The sequence below is a fragment of the Anser anser genome, assembly GCF_964211835.1.
Source record: "Anser anser genome assembly, chromosome: 9".
Classification (NCBI taxonomy): domain Eukaryota; kingdom Metazoa; phylum Chordata; class Aves; order Anseriformes; family Anatidae; genus Anser; species Anser anser.
Window position 1 is genome coordinate 6,530,991 of NC_139729.1, and position 19,883 is coordinate 6,550,873.

Genomic DNA, 19,883 nt, shown 5'->3' on the forward strand with positions numbered 1-19,883 from the left:
AACGGAATAATTCATTTTCACTTCCAGGGGAATTCCTGGCCTTCATCCAATGGAGAGAAAAGAAGGTTTTTTTTCCTGAATTTAGTGCACAATTCATGCCTCGTTCCATTCACAATGCAAAGCCAACTTAGCCCAGAGCAACTGGTTTGGATGCATTAATATTTCTTCTTGTATAAAATTAGGGGGGTTTATATCTCTAGAGTTCAGAAGTATGGATGAAGTCAGATCCGCATGACGTACTCATTTTTCAGGCCACCGATCTGATTGCATGTCCTTATCAGAGACATCATTAAACATGTAGGCGTCTTTGTTCTCATCAAAATTGTGTCCTTAACTACTATAGTGTCCTTTCGATATAGCAGATTTTTTTTTTCCTGCAATATTCTTTTCTCCTCAACCTCTTATATTTAACGCTCCAAAAGTACAGTAGTTTTGACACAGCAGTAACTAAATATTAGGACAGATCTAGTATTCCATAATCAAAGGGAAATGTTCTGACCTTTGTGAGCCTCTAAAACCAGTGCACAATGTGTATTCTACAGGCAGTGTTATTTCTAGTAATAAGTCTTTACAAAAAGGATGTATGTTTGCCTGGTGTTTGGGTTTTGCTGCAGTGCTGTCATTTGTAAGAAGTTAGATGGCATGTTTATAACTGGGGGGGAAGTGAACAGTGAGGTCTTAAAAGTTTCTGAATTGCTGGGCCAATTTAAAAGGCACTTGAGTTGAAAATTGCATTAAATGTATTAACTTTCTTGTACTATCAGTAGTGATGGAGATTGCTAACTTCCATGTCTTGCAAACAGCTGCATCAGCAGTTAGGGACTTCTTAGAATTAATGTATTAATGGCTACAGGATGCCATCTGAACAGGAGAATTTACTTCATTGCACACCGGAAGATATTGTAAGCCCAGGAGAAATTCAAAGCGGGTTATATAGTATGATTACTTTTTTGCAGCTCAGATAATAAAAAACCACAGCAGTCAGTTTCACTTTGCAGTTAGTGTGTGCTGATAATGATGCAGAAGTAAGGTTGTAAAGAGTGACAGAAGAGGCAGGGGCTGAAGAAAGGTGTTATGGCAGCAACAACAACAAAAAAACTGGGTTGGCATCTGTGAAATAGATGAATATTGGCATCTGGATGATGCATTGACATCTGTGAAATACAAGAAAGCTAACAACTTTTTGGCTAATCCAATTATTGGCCATTTCAGGGACAAAGGAAACTTAGTTAAAAATGTTTTAACATGGACACTCCCATGTAACCTTTTGGCATGATCTGAAATCCCCAGATAATGAAGCTAGATCTCTGCATTAGAAAACTACGACAATATACTGGGGAAACTTGCAAGTACAGACATATAAAAGGACAAATTCCTGTAACGTGCTTCAAAAAACAGTACTAGAATTGTTAGATTACCAAACCTGAGAAAGATGCAGTCCTACAGTAAGTTTTACTTGCTGTAAGTTTTACAGTAAATTTTACTTTTGTGTATTTTGTTTTGCTATGTGCCCGTGGGACATGAATAGTGGGGGAGGTGATTTTGTTCTGTTTGTAAGAGGGTGAAGCTATTGTTCCATCTTAGCTAACATGCAGCTGTAAATGAAAATTGTTTTCGTGGTTTTGCTAAACAGAGACAAAACCTACACAGTCTTGATACTTAATGCAACTGCTCATTGAAGATTTTGTTTGGTATTAGTAATGGGTTTCAAACAAAATTGTTCCAAATGTTCCTGATCTTTGAGAAAGTGTTCAAGATCCAAAGCTGGTTTTGAGTGTGGAACTCAGTCCAAAAACTTATGGCTGGCCATTATGTGTAATGCTAAAATTGTTCTCCATCAATGGTACAATTATGATCATTCAACTCTTAGGATCACTCATAAGTGGTTGTAGAAACAGACTTCAAACTCATATTTTAAGAATGTCTTATTTCTATAACTCCACATCTCCAGCACAGGGCTTGCTGAATATCCAAAGCTACAACTCTGCCAATGCTGCTACTTAACTAATGCTAAGTACATGCTTACTGAGCTGACAGGTTTTTGAGGGTGGAGAATTAACAGGATGTGCTATATATACTGTTGTGGGTTTTTTTAAGTAGATTAAGTTTATATGTTTTTGGTAGTTGCCTTGTTTTCACGACACTATGCACGTTCATTTTTAAGCAACTAGAACCACAGCCTGCTCTTCTGCTCATGTGGTCTAAGTCTTCTATGTCCATGCTAGAACCACATCACAGGATGCTCAAAATCAAACAGAAAAACTCTTACAAAGTACAGTGACCCTGTGTAACAATCAACCAAAATCAGAAATGTAAATAACTTCGGATTTGCAGAGGAACTCTGAGACAAACCAGAGTAATCCATTTTGCATAATAAATTATTCGGTAAGTAATCAAACGCATGTAAAATCCTGGGCACCTAGTCTTTGTGCTATGCATGACAGTTTGAAAGGCAGACTCAGCTCATCTTTGACAAAGCTACTTGTCCAGTCTATTGCAGAATGTTTATTTAAGAGGATGATAATCAAAATTATATATCATGTTTAATCCAACTGCCTTTTTGCTCATTATTTCAGTATTTGTGGATATTTCTTGCTTTCCCACAGGCTGGAAAATGTTTGTAGTGCAGAAACAGCCAGCTCTTTTATTCCTTGGAGTCTACTAATAAGTTTAAGCAGCTAACTGCTCACTGACAAGTGTCTGCAGATTCACGCAACCCCGAGCTTGCCCGTGTATGGTTGTGGAGAGAAGTAATGTGGAACACGGGCTGTTATTGCCTGACCACAGAGCTGACCACATTGGAGTAGGAACAACAGTACTCTGCCCAAAGCCAGGGATGGCTGCAGGTTTTTGACCTGCACTGTGGTTCTTATTTTGTTAAAATCATTTTTCCAGAATTTGCATGGGCTTACTGAATGAATGCACTTTGAATGCACTCATAGATGCAATGTGTATTTGCTTTCCTGTCTGCAACAAGTTGCAGTCAAATGTATCGCAAATTGCATCTTTGTATTGAGGCAGAACGCTTCCTTAAAGTCATTAAAGCTAGTCGTTCTTTTTTTCCTCCTCTTCGCAAGTTTCCTAGAATGAGTCTTATGTGGATTGCTTGCAAAGTGAGTGGAGTCTCCATCTTTCAGTCACTCTGCGTGTGAAATGTTTCTCAACGGAGCAAGAAAAAAAATCCCAGTCCAGTGCTACTTTCTTACTGAGCTTTAGCTTCAAGCAAGTATCATCTCCAAAATATTCCAAGGTAACACCTGCTGAATGGCAGGAATATCTAGACAAGTATCTTTAGTGGTTACAGACCACTTCTGGGGCACTTAACTGTACACTTCAGATAATTCACCTGGCTGGGAAAGGTTTAGCTGGCAGAGGAATACTTGAACTCTTGGCTGTGCTGTCCTTGCTGTGCTCAGTAGCTTTAGGACACTTGGAGGCAGAAGTGGGAGCTGTGCGGAGGCTGCAGGGAGCTGGCAGCGCACCGGCACGTTCCTCTTGGTCACCCACCGGTGATTTGGCCACAGGTACGGAGAGTGGAAAGAAAGCGACTGCAGTTATTGTATACCTTTTTGAAGAGGGGATAAGTAAATTATGGGAGTTGTTTCAAAACTCACTGTTGTAACAACGGGGGGTGGAATTTAAGTCAAAGCCAAACCAGGAGGAGCCCCATGACATAGGGCTGGATCCTTCATGGGTATATGCTTCTGCAAGACGTGGTGCCTGCAGTGACTTAAAGCCACCTACCCCAGAACAGGGACCGTGCTCTCCTCTGGGCCAGCAGTCAAGTTAACCAGCCCTGCTGCCTTTTGTGCCACAGCACCTTTCAGTCTCCACATTTCCCTCACACTTAGGTAGCATTGTGGCCTTTTCAAGGTTTACAGCTGAAGTCATCCAGGCTTTACTTCAGTTCTGTCTTAGGTAGATCACTGTATGCTCAACTGTGTAGTCACCCTAGAGTGCCTCCTGTCCCACACCTATCAGTGCAGGTAGATGATGGAAATTCTGCATTAGGAGCAGAGTTTAAGTACCCTTGTGTGAGGAAACTCAAACACAGAAACTCTAAATACCCCCTATTCTTCACGCTACAGCTGCACGTTAAGGCATCAAGCAGCACTCCCTGCCAACACAGGCTACAATCTCTCTGTGGCTAACATGCCTACCCGTAAGCGTGTGTCAGTGAAGGGAGCGGGGTGCCATGCCAGGGGAAGGACTGGACGATGCCCAGCGCCCTGGCACCCATCGCTGCTGCCCAAACACCTCCTGCCCGCACTGAGACCGGGGGGCTGACAGGAGGCGATTCCTCCCCACCGCAAGAGCTGGGCTCCGCTCCTGGAGCTTCGCAGCGGGTGGCACCGGGCTGACCCACCCTCTGCGGTAGCCGGGCGGCGGGCTGAGCCCACGGAGCGGCCGCGGGGCCCCACAGCGCGGCCGGGTCAGCGCGGAGCGCCGTGAGGGAGGCGGCGGGAGCGGCCCCGCGCCTCAGCGCCTCAGCGGGCGGGACGAGCCGCGGCCGCCCCTCAGGGCTCCGGGCGCGGGGCCGCCGCGCTGCGCGTGGCCCGGGGAGGAGCGGGCTCGGGCGGCGGCGGGGAAAAGAAGCCCAGTTCCGCTTCCTGACGAGCGGCCGGAGCGAGGGGTGCCTGCCCGCCTGCCTCCCGGTGCCCATGGCCGGCGAGAGGACGAGGCGCTTCACGCGGAGCCTGCTGCGGCCGGGGCAGGCGGCGGAGCTGCGACACAGCGCGGCCACCGCCGCCAGCGGCCGCCTCCAGCAGCGGGTGAGCGCCGGGGGGCGAGGGGGGACGGGAGGGTCCGGTACGGCTGCTGTGCCGCCAGGTGGGAGCTCGGCACCGGCGGTGCATGGCTGGGGTGTGCGGAGAGGGAGCGCCGTCTGCCTCCCCGAACCTCCCTGAAGCGCTGGCCGGTCGTTGGGCGTTCGTTCGCCGGTCTTCTACCGCGGTGCCTTCGGGTTTTTTAAAGCTGCGCGTTAGGAGAGCCAAACGACTCCTTCTTAGATGAATAAGCGTGTCACGACGTCTGTGATTCACGTAGCTCAGATGTTTTCCTGCACTAATTCTTCAGGCGAGACAGCTCATGAAGTAGGCTAGAAAGAGGGAAAGTTGTAAGCGAAACGTCACCGCTCCTCAAAGTTTGCCCCACAGCCGTGCTTTCTGCCTCCCCCCCGCACGACACGGGAACTGGCTGTGCGGCTGTGTGCCCGTGCACTGGGGGCTTCCCCCTCGGATCCGCAGTGGCCTCGTCCCCTACGAACGGGCAGCCGTGCCGCGACGGGGCTCCGCTTGGGGCCGCATCGCTTCTTGCTTCTAGCTGTCCGTACACCAAACGCGAGTTGTGTTCTGTACCTCGCTAGATTTGCAGTGCCTTTGCAGTCAGCTTTGAAGGTCTTCATGAAGTATTTCCAAGCTTCTGACTTGTGAAAGCTTGGTAGAGGCTTACTTGTCTTTCCTGGCTTCCCACCAAAGTTCAGCGTGCCATTAGCTCTTGTCAAAATCCCGAGGTGTCTGTGCAACCGGAGGGCTGGCAGATTTGCTCGGTCCTGCTGGCTGGGCACCCAGTGATTAGCGTTTGGCTCACTGTCAGGCAGGATACACGGCGCTGATAAAGGCTTGGTGGAAATGTCCTACGAACCATCAGGGTTGGTTTGGGCTCTGCCCGGGCACTGCGCTGGGTTGTTGTCCCCTACGAGAGTATACTGAAGTCCATACACCAGCTAAACTACGGCATCGTCTAATTGCAACTCAAAGTATTAGAAATGAGGTTCTGTTAGAAGAACTTCTTGCTCTGCTGTGTCTCTGCTGCAAGAATACGAGAAAAACAGAGAAGGAGATTGACGAAGCACATCTGAATTTGATGGTCTGGATCCCTTGAGGAGGGAATTGGGGTTTTGTTTAATTGTTTTTCAGTTGTTGCTAACAGATCTTAAACTGATAACTGAAGAATATAACATTTAATTACTGCTCATGCATTTGAGTTGTATTTTGTTCAATATCTCTTTAAAACATCCAGCCTTCAGTTGCGGGGCAGTGAGAAGTATCTGTCACTTCTGTGAGTCTGACTTCCTGCCCCATGATGAAACATACTACTGCTGGATTTCATCAGGGCTTTTGGTTTGGTTTCGAAGGCAAATGCAGGCAGATCTGCAGAGATGGTCTTTTAAAGATACCGAGGTTCAGATTTGAAGACGCCAGGCCAAACTCTGGTTTCAGTTATGCTGCTCAGCGGGGGCACCGAGGGACTTCCAGATGTTGCGTTTTATTCACCAGCAGGCACAACGGTTCTGAAGCCTCAGTTGCTTCTTGCTGTGTTGAATACGTATGTCTCTGAGAAACTTAATGAAGTTACCATCTTTTTACTATACTTTTTGGGATTGCCAGTAGTGTTGCTCATGAAAGCCAAATTTCCGTAGAGTTCCTCATGCTGAGAACTCCTGCTGGGGTACAACGCTCCTATCCTCCAGATGAAATCTCCTCTAGCTGCATGATGGCAGAACGAGACGAATTAGCCGTCATGCCTTAGCCAGCGGGCAGAAGGCCCCTTGCTGCAGTGCCAGGCCTGGAGCTGCCCTGCGGAGCTACGAGGCTCAGAGCTGGGCAGTGCTGTCGTCCCCATGGGTCTCTCCGGTCATCATTTGCGGGGACGACCCTGTCCTGGTGCTGTAACAGTGCTGCAGGCACAAGGATGTTGCGTTGCTCTTGTAGAAAAGCGCCACAGGACCTCAGTGTTCTGGCTAGACTTGCACTGGTGTTTTTTTGTTGGCGGTGATGTGGTGGTTTTTTTTTGTACCAGAAGCAAGTATCCCTGTAGAAGAGAAAAACCTGGTGCGTTCCATGGGGTGTGTTGGCACCCCTTGCATCTTGTTCTGCATGTTTCAGCACGTTGTGCTCCAGTTGTGCCAAACCTGGCATTGTAAATCTTGTGTTGGAGCATCCTGCAAGTTGCTGCTGCGGCAGTCAAGGGTCTGTAAATAACTGGCTACTACAAAGTAGGGAAAGTGGAAAGGTGGATGAACTGAGCGTTCTGGTACTGCTTTTGTGTCTGTCCTGTATGAAATTCCAGCTGGGCCTCTGTCAGCCCAATTTGTAACAGCACCTGCAGCAGGGGTCCTTCATGTCTTAGCAATTTGGTGGGAGCCCAGGGAGCAAATGCCTGTTGGTGTTACCTCCCAGACAGCAGTGGAGTAGTGAGTTGTGTCTGTCAGCTCCTTGCTGCCCTCAAATACATCACTTCTTCTGCTATATGCTTTCCCTTCATTTTGTTCATATTTTTTTGCTTAATGTAGAAAAAATGTTGCAAGATGTTGCAAGTATTCAGCTCAAAATTCTGTTTGTAGACAAAAAAAAAGCATCAGAGTAATCAAGGGAACGGGGATATATAAGTTACTTTTTAGTGCTATGAAAGATATAAAGTGGAAACAGATTGAGTGGGAAATATGTACTTTTTATACTTTTACTTTATGTATATTTTACATCTATAATTATATATCTTATTGGCAGTGTAGTAGCTGCAGTATTTCAACACAGGTAAGACATTCTACATTAATTACAGAAGTCTTCAGCAAATGCAAGGGGGTGCTACTGTCAGGTGTTAATGGTGTGTGGCAGTACTTCAGGTGGCTTCAATAATTGCCCAGTTATTTCCTGTTAACTAATTCTTTCTTTTAGAGAAAGCAATTTACAAAAACTAGTCAGTGAAATTGATCAGTGTCATCTAAAAGAAGGTAAATAATTTAGTGTATTTTGAAACTGTCACAAAATTCTATGTCCTAACAGAAAAGGCTTGTTAGAAATTTACACTGTGAACGCTCGCTGCCTAGGAAGCTGACTAGCTGTGCATAAGAAAGGGAAATTAATGTCTGTTGTTTCGTTTGCCTGCAACTGCAGCAAGGTTTCTCTGCAAGTTTTTAGAATAGGGATGGGCCACTCAGCGCTTCTAGAAATCTGATTGCTAGCCACTTAGTTATTATAAAACTTTGCATTAGATTGTTATTTCCAGGTCACAATTAATTTGGCTAAGTACTTCTGGCTGCAGCACTCATCCTTCATGTAGAGTATTGTGACACTGCTTTCACAAAAGGCTTGTGGGGGGTCTTGCTCCTCGTCTCTCTTCTGTAGTTTACCAAGTTAATAGCAGGCTGGAATTGGGCTGCTGCTCCACGTGTCTTTTTTTTGGCAGAGGTTTCTTTCCGTCGTGCTGCAGCCAAGTGTAGAAAGTTGTGGTGTCCAATGACCCTACACTGGCTGTCTTTCTTGAGTGGAATCTGGATTACATTTTTTTTTTTGAGGGGTGAAGGGTCTTTATCTTACCTGATGGCAGTTCAATTCCTCCTTGAAAGGACAGGTTACAATTATTTCCAATGTGTGTTTTATGTCATATGTTCTTCACAAGTAATAAAGGCTCTCTTTTTTACTGTGTATTTTTAGTTTTAGAGCTAATTTTTAATTCTGAAGGTAGGTAATGAAGTGTTTGTGACTTTATCTGTTTTGTTTTATGGTGATTTCAGTGGTGTGGCATAGTCTCTAAGGAAGAGTAATCTGCATTTCTTGCAGTCGCGCAGAGAACACCCATTGCTTTGGTACCCAGGGTGATAACAACAACGGAGCTTTGACCATTCTCACCCCGTTGGGCCCGGCTGTATGGACTTTTCTCATCACGCAGCCGCGCTCGGGTTAGACTTCCATGTTCAAAATCAGGCCAATGAATGAAATAGCCTCCACAGTGAAAACTTCGTTTGTTTAGAAGGTACAGTGTTAGCTGAGCTATTCCAAGGACAGAAGTACTTTGAAAACTGGGCTGTGAAAGGCTCCTTTCTTCTGAGGATATTCTGATGTCTACTGTTTGTCCAGTGTGAACTAAAGTAAGGCATTTATACAGACAGTGAATGTACCATGTTGTTAGAGATAAATAGGCTGTATGTGTTTATACATACGTGTACATGCCTGGGCTTCACACGCCATATACTAGATGTTTGTCTATTTCTCTGTAGACTTCTTAATGTATTAGCTTGTTCTTTTTTTCCTTTTTTTTTCTTTGGTTAAAGCTGAGGTGATAGCCTGGTGAAATAATCCTAAAAACATGCACAGAGTGAAAGCCTCATCCCCATTTTTGTGGTTGAGGAGAGAGTTTATTCATTGCACAGGCAGAAGGGAATGTTATCTGCAGTCTAGGTCTGTGAAGATTCTGCTTTTGAAGTCTTTGTGTTTGAGTTGTCATGGTCTCTTCAGGACAGACAACTTGTCAGGTATGTTTAGGATGTTAGCAACTATAATGAAGCTTTAAACTACTTTTTTATATTTGTATTTTACCTTTGAAACTTGTTCATGAGTCTGCATTCCAAAATTTATCTTTAATATCCTCTACATCTTCAAAGACAAAACCCAACATTATAAGTAATTTCCTTAATCAGCAATTTTTTTTTTAAAGTTTTCGTGTCTGATGACTAATTTCGTAGCTGTTCTTCAGTTGGGGTATCCCAAGGACACCTGCCGTGGTGTGGACCTGACAAGGATCTGATCATTTTCAGCTGGCTGCTGGAGCCCAGATGTAAGAGCAAACCAAGCAAAGGGCACAGACAAGAATGTACTGTTTGCACATTCTCCAGCTGCTAGGCTCCCTCCTCTGCAGGCAGACAAAGGGGCCAATTTCTTCTCCTGAGTAATTCTAGGAACTTCATTTGAGGCTTGTACCGGGGATCAAACTGACGCACAAATGAAGAAAGAGAGATAAGGGAAGAAAGCCACAGAGAAGGGTGGAGGAGAAAAAGGAAGAAAATGGTCTAGAAAGAGTTCATAAGCACTGGAGAAAATGGGGGAAAAGAGAAAAGACTTTGTGGGGAAAGAGAGGCTGAAGAAGACAATGAAACGGAGGAAAGAAATGAAGAGATCTGCAAGAAAGATTCGTCAGGTTGGTGAATAACTCATGCAAATAAACCCTTAATATGAAATACACAGGCAGTCATTTCGCAGGTAGTGAGACCAGAGCACTTCAGTTTAAATGTAGTTTTTGCTGTTGTCTTGAATCTGTCACTTGAATAATGTTTTGTTTTGAATTGATGGGAAGTGAGTCAGCTTGAGTAACTCAAAATGATCTCAGTTTATAGAAGCCGCATTAACTTTTTCCCCCTGTTTACAAGGTTAAATAAGGGGTCTGGAGAAGGGAATATGAACAGCAGTAGGGAAGAGAGGGAGAATCTGGAAAATTAAGCCTTGTATTGGGTTTGGAGAATGGTTAGGCAGAGAGGAGGTTTAGTGTTGTGGCTTTTAGCAGGCAGTTTTGCAGTGCATATGTCACTTCCAGAAGTCAAAACATGTTTGTAACTTTGCTAGCACAAGGTCAAAAGGCTATGAAGTAGTGACACGGGTGTGATTATTACACAAATAACAAAGACTTACCAACAGTATGTGTAACACTTGCCAGTTGAGGATTGCCTGCATTTTGCAAAAATCAACAGTATTTCTCTGAAGCTGGATGATTTTTTTGTCTGCTTTATACCAACTGCATTTTCTTATGTTATGCTGACTTTATTCTGGTTTTGCTGATAAGGAGAACAAAACAAAAAGATAACTGCCCAAGATCTCGCAGTGAACATACAGTGAGCCTCAGAACAACAGTCTCCAAGTTCATTCCTGCTGTGGGCTGCCCTGCCATGCTCAGCCAAATCGTTTGCCTGACTCTTACAGCTGCTCTGCAGTCTGCCCCCTGCTCTCATTGCTGATCTGGGCAATTTTCCTCTCTCCTCTAAAATGTAAGAAAACCAAGAGCTGCCTGCTTTCTGTGTGCTTCTCCTCGGTTTGTCCCTTTCAGAGCAGAACACAAACAGGCTCCAAATTGCACTGTAACAAGAGGGCAGCAAGCTGCGTTAGTGCTAAATGCTCAAGTGTGTCGATGAAGCCTTCCAGAGCCTTTCTCTTACAGGGGAAATTCAGGAGGCTTGTTTGTTTTTACCTTTCTCCTCTTCCTTGTTTTTTAGATTGGTCTCACAGAACAATAGTCTATTCCCCCCCCCCCCCGTCATTGGTATGTAATTAAAACCTAAACATGTAGGTTAAATAGATTTTTAGTAGGCTGCTTCTTATCTCTGGTACCATTTTTTTCCGATGATACATACACGCTGGCTTTTTGTTTTTATGTCTTGCCCGGTGCCTTACAAACATAGGGAGGGAGTTCCCGCGGAGTGCTGGGGACGGGGCTGCCCAGCCTCACCTCCCCAGCTTGCGCTCGGGGGTTAGCATCCACAAAAAGCCCCCTTGCTTGGGTACTGTAAGGCTGCTAGCAGCTGGAACCCGAATACTGCGTGGTTTGGAACGTCATCAGATGACAGAATGTAGATGGGCTTTGGGCTTGTAGAAAAACATGTCGCATGAGGAAATCTGGAGATGTTTCTGAGATGGGGTTTGTCCTGTGCGGCCAGCTCAGCAGCGTGGACTATAGCTACCACCATTAGGATCCCAGGTAATTACAGGCAAATGGAGCTGGATGCCTCGGCACAACAGGGGTCTGCTGCTGCCTCTGTGGAACCATGTCTTATCTCTGCAGCCTCAAATCAAAATTCCCAAAGAATGGAAGAAAAAATTACACCCTATTACATTTTAAGTTACCAATTCATTCATTTTTAATTAGCACTTAGCTTTTTACAAGATTTTCTTCACACTCTGGCTGTTGTGTGGTTGGTATTGTGTTTATTTAGCAAGCTGTCAACTTTGTAGTGATTGTCTTAATGCTGAGTGTGGTTCTCCACGTCTGGATTCATGTTGTGTGGAGGAAGTACAAGGCAATTGTGTTGTTGAGTGAAATTGGCTTGTTTGCTTTTCGTCTTTGAGAGTAACTCCGGCTGACTTGAGGCAAACATGATTCTAGGTTACTTTGACATGTTGACCTAAATTAAATGATGTAGATATAATGAAATGTAATGAATGCAACCCAGTTGGATACAATAAAGGGGAAAAAATACTTTCTTTGAGTGTCATTATTTATGAACGAGAGTAGTACAGAAACATCTCTCTGAAACTGCAATGGCTAAATATGGTTAGCATAGGAAAAAAAGAAAACTTCATCTTTGGTTTCAGTTAATATAATTTGATTTATTTTTTTTTAAGCTGACATTTAAATGCATTGTTTATCCATGTATGTTTTCTGCTAGACAAACCTGCTTTTGCTTCTTTGAGTAAGCTGATGTATGTCAGCTGCTTTTAATGAGTGCTTCTGATTTTCCAGCAAGAATGAAGTTCTGGCTGCTCAGGTGTTTCATAAAGCCACGCCTGTGCCTCTCCTCACACTGAGCTAGGGGCTTGCCATGTGGCGAGCACAATGGCTCTGCATAGACAATACCATTTACTTTTTTTAACGGGTAGCGGAGACTGACTATGTGTTAAATGCGTCTTTTGTCTCAATGCAAGTTCCTCAGTGGTCTTTAGTTCTAGGTCTTCTGTTTATTTTTTTCTTTTTTTTTTTGGGGGGGGGGAGAGCTTGGCACAGGTTGAAGAAAACAGACTTCTCAAGTGTGAGACCCTTCCCTGATCTGAGGTTTGGCCAGGCTCTGGGAGAATCTGAGGAGGTCTGTAACCCTTGTAGGATTTCGGCTCCTACCCCCACCCCAGGGATTCCTCTGACTTCCAAAGAATGTTTCACTTGGAGTTCAAACCAGGCTTTTGTCTTTTATGGGAGTTAGAGGAATCCTTTACAGCTGCAGGTGTTTAACACAAGTCTTCCTGTAACACCTTTACTACTGTCTTTGCGTTTCTTCTCAATGTTAGAATTAATTGCTCTTACCTTCCTCTCCCCTGGTCTGTTTCCTATGTTCGCTCTGTGCCGAGGGTTACTGCAGCGCAGGGTGGGCACCAGGGTTGGTGTCGCAAAGCCCTGCAGCGCAGCCTTCCTGGGGCTGGTGGGCTGCTGTCCCAGCTGTGCTGGGTACAAACGCACTGCCCCTGTGCCTCTCCATTTCTTGCCACCCCCTGCTCCCGCCTGTCAGCTGTTACCTCTCTGCCTAAGGGCTGCCCCAGCTCCTCTCCCTTCTCTTTGTCTCAAGTTTATGTTGGATTTTTAGGCAGATTGTCTCCGCTGTGGGGAAGAGAAGTGGCACAAAGGTGGGGGGAGAACCACTGGGGTATCTCCTGGCCCCAGTGGCTTCTAACCCTGAAATGACTTCTTCCATCCCCTTCTGCTGTGAGATGCTTGTTGCTGCTGCCTCCTCTTCCTCTCCCCAGCCCCTGCCTTCCTGCCCTCTTGGCCCTCTGGCAGCCTCAGGGGAGAGTCCAAGCCAAAAAGGCAGCAGAACAGGGAAAGGAAAGGCTGCTTGTGCCCCAAGACTGCATGCGGTGGAGGTGCAGACTGGGGAAGGGAAGGAGGACAGGTCTCCATGGCTCCCTTCTCTGCCCTTTGGAAGCAAATACAAGTGCTCCTTTCCAGGCTGTGAGCAGGACAGGAGAAAGTATTTAGAGCGTGTTGAGTCTTTTAGAGTGAAAGTGCTGGACTAAAGTCAGTCCAGGGGCTATTGGTTGGACCATGCTGATTTAAATAACATCATCTCTGGAGGTTGTCCCATGAAGGAGCTCTTCGCATTGCTATGCAAGTACCAAGGCACGTGCCAGGCTTGATGCCTTTTATTAGGAATGCCTCCATTGCATTTCGCATGATATGTATTAACGTGAGGTATTTGTAGCAATATCAGTCTCTTTTGAAGATAGAAATGTGCAGACTTTCTCCTGGCTTTTTTAAAATATTTTTTTTTCTTTCTACCAAAGAAATTGGTGAACGTGTTACAGCAATACTGCTGGTAAACACCTGCAGCTCTTCTCTTAGAGCAGCCTCAGGGTGGTCTCAAGTCTCCAAAGCAGTTCAGGGGCCAGAGCCTGGCCGTCCTGGGGGAGGAGCTGGTTCGTGCCTTCAGACTTCTCAACTGGGCTGAGCAAAACAGAGGAAAGAGCATGGTACAGAGCAACGGCACACTGACGGACAGGGTCCTTGGGCAAGCAAGTCCTGGGCCCCACCTCTGGCTTAGTGATTCCCCCTGCAGGGAGAAAGGGAGTGATGAGTAAGTGTTTAAAAGCAGTGATGAGTAGACTTTGATATTTATTCCAGAATATCATGTGGTCCGTATCTTTTGTATTCACACACTTGCAATGCATACTAAAACATGTGCTGAGCTATCGTGTCCCCATTGCCACTATATAGGAACACTTTTTTTCCTTCTATTTATGTGTAGCAGGTGGATTTCCACCAGCAAACAAAGAGCAGTTGCAGTAACAAAACAGAAGTGAAGTATCATATGCAATTCTCGTTTGAAAATTAGTTACTAAAATGCATCTGCCTGTTTCAGAGCTCACACCTCCCTTTAAGCACCGGTCGCCTTTTACATGAGTAACAGTTGTTTTTCTCATTGAACTATGTCATTGTGTGGTGCTTCTGTTCTGCTGACACCATTTCATTAAATGGCTGCACGGTGAGCACAGGTTGAAATTAAGTCACAGGATGTTACGTAGAACTGCTGCATGAATTTATCCTCGTAGCTCCACCAGAATTAATGAGAGCTGTTTCTGAGGCTGGTTAGGAGAACTTACCAAACTGAAATGAAGGAAATACATGAGCAGAAATTTAGCTTACCCTCTTTCCTAGTCAAATAATAACTTGTGGTATAACAGCAGCATCAGAAGTCTCTAATTTATACTAAAAAAAAAAAAAAGTTGCAGTCTAGGTAGGTTTACCTCTTCTGTGGGTGTATATCTCAGAAACTTCCTGATAGTTATTTACTTCAACCATGTAGCCAAGTTGGTACAAAAATCCTTTTTGCCTTCTTTGTATCCTTCCACCAGCAAGCATAACTGCAGGGCAGTTTGGGGTGGAAGTTACAAGTAACTTACATGGCAATAAGCACTAGGACTGGAGGACACCATAACTGACATGCATTGGTATGAAGTTTATCTGCCTCTTTTTTTCCTGTTCCTGCAGTGAGAACCCTTCAAGCTTACCAGACATGGCCTGTATACTGCACTCAATCATTATCTTGCCCTCAATTCTTTATTCTTGTATCTTCCCACTCCCTGCTTTGCTGCCCTTGCTCCTTCCAGTCCTCAGTCCTTGTTGCTGTGTCTCTCCCACTCATCTCCGAGCCTCCATTAATGCATCTCTGTGCGCAGGGAACAGTCTGTCTGTTGTGTGTTGGGCACCCTATCTGTGCTTGCCATCCACGCCATCTTAAAACCCACTTCTTCCAGGAATTCTGTGTCCCTGTTCCTCAAACCAATAATCTCTCTGCTCCTTCTCTTCACTGAACAGCTCTCCAGTGTTATGCTGTTGTAGCCATGCCTCCCTCACTCCCATATGGTCAACATGAAGCCTTTGGGTTCAGTAGCAAGTCTCCTTCTTAGCTTTAGTATAAAATCTTACATTAAACGAATGGGTTTATATACTATTGCTATTAGAACAACTGTTTGCTAGGTAAAAGATCGTTCAAATAAAAGGTAGTGAGTGGCTCCTCTTTGAAAGAAGACTCTGTCAGATATGTCTGTTCCCTAAAAGCATGTCTGTACCAGTGGATCCCTGCTCAGTGCTTATACAGTATTTACAGATGATTATGTATACAGTGGAATGTCTTAATGCATCTCTATCAAGTCTATTTTAAAAATATTTAAACCAATTAAGCAAATAGGTGGCTCCCAGGACTACCATCTGTTTCCTTGGAGTAATGTGGCACGCATAGGTTTAGGGGGGGTGGAGGGGGGTTAAGCAGAGAGGGTTGGCATTTAAGTTTCATGCTGATGGATACTGAGGTGTGCTAGAACGAGCTATAAGCCCCTCTGTACTTGTTCTTTGTGTCCTGACATTTCTGGGTTTCTCTTTTTCTTACCATTATTTCCCAGGGTGTTTTTTAGAAGAGCCCAGCTCCTAATCCTAAAGGGATTCAGATTTGAAAGTGCAAATTTCTTTAGCGTTCAGAAGTTTGTGTAATAAAGGATGGGAGATGGCAAATGACTTTTACAACTGGAGTTTGAAGAGCTGAGGTATAAAACCTCTGGGCTGATTTTTAGGGCGGTGGCTCCCCCGTGGCCCTCACTGCTGTGGCAGCAGGACTGGGAAGCTCTCAGCGCTTGGGCGCATGGAGCCCGAAGTCCCCAGTGGCATGGCCACCACAGAGGAGCGCGCAGTGACATTCAGCCCCTCTCGAATCAATCTGGTGTGGTTTGCATCACTTCTGATAAGCCTCAGTTGTGCTACCTGTGCAGAGGGGAAGGTAGGCATGCGTTGGGGCTGGCAGGGAGAGGAGGATCATTTCCAAGGAAAAGCACTAAATTCGGGCTTGCTGTTTTGCCCTGGTAAAACAGCTGCAGTTGCACAAAAGCCTGTGTATCAACTGGCTGCTGACAGTTAAAAGGATGAGACCTTTAAAAACAAGAAGTTCTTATATATGTGGTTATTAATAGATTAAACTACAAGAATTACAGGAATTAAAACTGAAGAAGTTAAAAGAAATCCAGATCTTCCCCCTCATGTGTTTCTTCCCCCACGCACCATTCCCCCCCCCCCCCCCCCCACTTCCTTTTATTTACTTGGAGGCTTAAAACAGTGAAGCTAGAGGTGTTTTCATATAATGCTACTGAATTTAGGTAGATGATACTAAATGGGAATATTTAGGGATGAGAAGATCATTGTTTTTCCTTGCCTTTTAGTTGTGGCTATTGAGGGTGAGTCTTCCGCTCACCAGTATCTGGACCTGCCTGGGCATCTGAGTGTTTGCCTGTGGTTCTTTGCTGCTCTTTGGAGGGGGTGAGGGATATTTGGTATGGTTTGGAGTGTGTGCCTCTTCCTAAGAGAGGAAAATAACCAAAGAACTGTCACCAAAATTTTTTATTTATTTATTTTTTTTTAGTAATAGGCTTTGTGGGGAACCGCACTGAGATTGGTGCCTATACTACTGAAAGCCTGATACATTGGCATACCGTTCTCCTCTCGTTCTCATTTATGAAGATATTTTCTGTTCTTGAAGAAAACTACATGGAAGTAATAGGCAGCTTACTGCTTCATTTAATTAACTGCAGCTAGCATTTATAGGGCAAAAAGAAGGTGGCAAAATGGTGATGGGCAGGTTCTTTTTGTCTGTGTCAGAGCTTCAGGTTTTTTTCCCTGTAGCCAATATGCCAAACAAGTCCTGCTGTCACTAACTAACAAGGACTTTTTTGAAATATTTTCAGTCTTGAGGGTGCAAAAATAACAAAGTGAACCATGACTGGAGAGGAATAATACTTCCTAGCTGGTACTATCACGGGCTCAGCTTAACAGACTTTTTTTGTCTGTAAGATAACAGAAATGAAAACTAGTGAAGTGTAAGTGCTGACAGTATGACTGTTTTTAGACAGCTTGGCAGGAAACATTCACTATTTCCTGTTCTGTTTGATGTTCTGTTGACTTTCTCACAAATACTAACCCTGCTGGGGCATCGGTGTTTGCTGCTACAGTGGTATGGCTATAACAATGAAAATAATAAAAGACAATGCCAACAACAGCCAGATTTAAATATCTTCTGTTGCTTTAAATAGATTGAGTGGTTTTGGTTTAAGAAAAATACGGAATTTTCCATTAGTTTTTTGGTCCCACTGGAGCATCTTTCCAACTCAAATATGTAGACTTCTATCTGCATGGTTGAGCTGGGAAGTGGAATCAGTTTGCCTGTAAAGTATAGGCTCACACTGGTGCTCTTCTGGATCAGGTTAGAGCTTCCAGCACTTGTTTCTCATAGGCAGATGTTGGGTTTCTCTGCTCTCCTAAGACAAATACTAGTTGTAATGTGACTGGATGACGTGTGTCCCACAGAAGAGATACATACATCTACGTGTGGAATAAGGTGACGGACCCCGCTTCGTCATTACTTTCGTAAGGTGATTGGTACCTTGGTCTCTTGAAATGCCAAGCAAGTGCTATCCCCAACCCAGGGGTAGCAGCAACAGCAAGACAGAGGCGAATCTCTTTATCGTAAGCCTTATCCTCTCACCACACCTGATTCTTGTGTCTCGCAGAGGTGCAAGCGCTGGGTTGGCAGGATGCCTTCACTTGGTTAGGGCACTGCCTTCCCTCAGGGCCTAGCAGTCCTTTACGGATGGTACTTGAGCTTCTGTGTTGTTTTCCCCTCAGATCAGAGGCTGATCTGTGAGATTTGAAAGCCAGGAGGTGCTGCCTTGGAGGGTGAGATCCGCTGATAAGCCCTTGCTGGGTGGGGGATGCTGTGCCCCAGCACATCATTTGACATGCTGCGGCTTCTGCTTCCACCCAGCGCCTGCCCTCAGTCAGCTGCCAGCTGATCTTTGTAAAGAGCAATCTGGTTGAATTCAGCGTCACTACATCAAGAGAAAGACTGAGTAATTGTAGCCAGGCCTGACCTTATGCTCGGCAGAGTGTGTTCAGTTGTGTGTACATCCCCTTATTTAGATGTAACTGTTCTTACCTTAGTGAACTGCTTGACAAAAGCATGAATGACAGCAAGGTGAGAGCTGTTGTGTTGGCTGCAAGTCTGTTACCACAAACGATTGTCATGTTACATATAAAGTAATAAATGATCATTTATGTCTGACTAGAATCTAATTGGAGCACTAATTATATGTCGGAGTAAATTTTGGCAGAAATGAATGCTATCTCTGCATCTTAATTTCTGCTACAATTTTAAGAGGAAGTGGGGTCTGAAATTTCCAGAGTCTAAAAAAAGGAGCATGTTTGAAGGAAATCTGGTATTTTCATTTATTCACTTGGATGTCAGAGGTTCTAGTGAAAGCTTTGGCAGCATAGCCACCAAGAGTGTTTTACTTCCTTAAAAAAAAAAAAAAAAAGAGGGAAAAAAATAGGGTTAAAGTTCCAGCATGTAGCCTGTAACATTTAAATTATTTACTTATGCAGTTGTGCTTTCTCAACTGGAGTCCCTTAAGAATGCCCAGCTGCCAGCAGAATGAGAGGGTGGTCCAGGAAGCTGGTCATCTATTTTAAAATGTAATTGCATGTTCAGCGCAATTAGAGAACTGATTGCTTCCCTAAAATAAATCAATGCATTTGCAAGCATAAATAATTAAGACTTCTTGAAAAGCACTGTCTGGCTGTTTTGTTCTTTATTTTCTACTTGGGTGGAGAAGTCCTGGAAGACTAAATAGAGAAGAGGTCAACATTTGGGCACTACCTAAGATTATTAGGATGCCTTGGAAGTTCGTTCGAGATGTGTCAAAACAAAATACAGAGTGGCATCACTCCTGTTATATGCTAAATCTTTTTTCTTTTTTAGTAATGCTCTGAAATGTTTCTACAAGGACAGGAATTTTTTGTGAATATCAGTTAATAAAGAATACTAATGGCAGGTATGATGAATAATAAAAACAAATGACTTGTGACCAGACATTTCATTCGGTGAGAATGAAAGCTCTTTGCACATATGTGTATTTAGCTTCTAGTTTCTGCTCATATTTTAATCTCCTTTGGAGTTCAGTATTAATCTTTCAAAACACACATGTTACTAATCAAAATATTATTCTTCTAAAGATTTTTTTTTGCCTGAAATACCAACCAGAAGACATATGTTTGTAGAGACTGTGTTACAGCTTAACAAATATAGACCAAACAACTTACAGTTGGGTTGGTTTTGCTAATTTTGTATTTAGTTGAATAAAGAGCCTTGTGGATGTGAATGTTAATTGGTACCAGCAGCACAGGTTCATTAGTTTTGGTTTTTGTATGATTTTATTCTCTTCTGGAGTTCAAGTAAAAGGGAGTGAAAGCCTGATAGGAGATGTGAAATGAAAAACACATGTTGCACAGGAAAGCTGTCCAGGGTACAGAACACCACAACGTAGCTCATTAGATGCTAAAATAGCTGTTGTCAGTTTGATATTGTGAGCACATTC

At 44.2% G+C, this 19,883-nt stretch overlaps 1 protein-coding gene across 4 annotated transcripts in view; it reads left to right on the forward strand.

The window, feature by feature from the left end:
• The first annotated feature begins 4,120 nt into the window (after nt 1-4,120).
• DOCK10 (dedicator of cytokinesis 10) overlaps nt 4,121-19,883 on the forward strand; it is a 152,052-nt gene continuing 136,289 nt past the window's right edge. Inside the window, exon 1 of one of the 4 annotated variants that reach the window (XM_083848558.1) lies at nt 4,121-4,772. In XM_083848558.1, the coding sequence (XP_083704684.1) occupies nt 4,662-4,772 (111 nt within the window). In that variant the 5' untranslated portion in view covers nt 4,121-4,661. Of the gene's footprint in view, nt 4,773-9,119; nt 9,916-19,883 lie in introns of those variants that run through there. The other 3 variants (XM_083848557.1, XM_083848550.1, XM_083848561.1) reach the window with 3 other exon arrangements.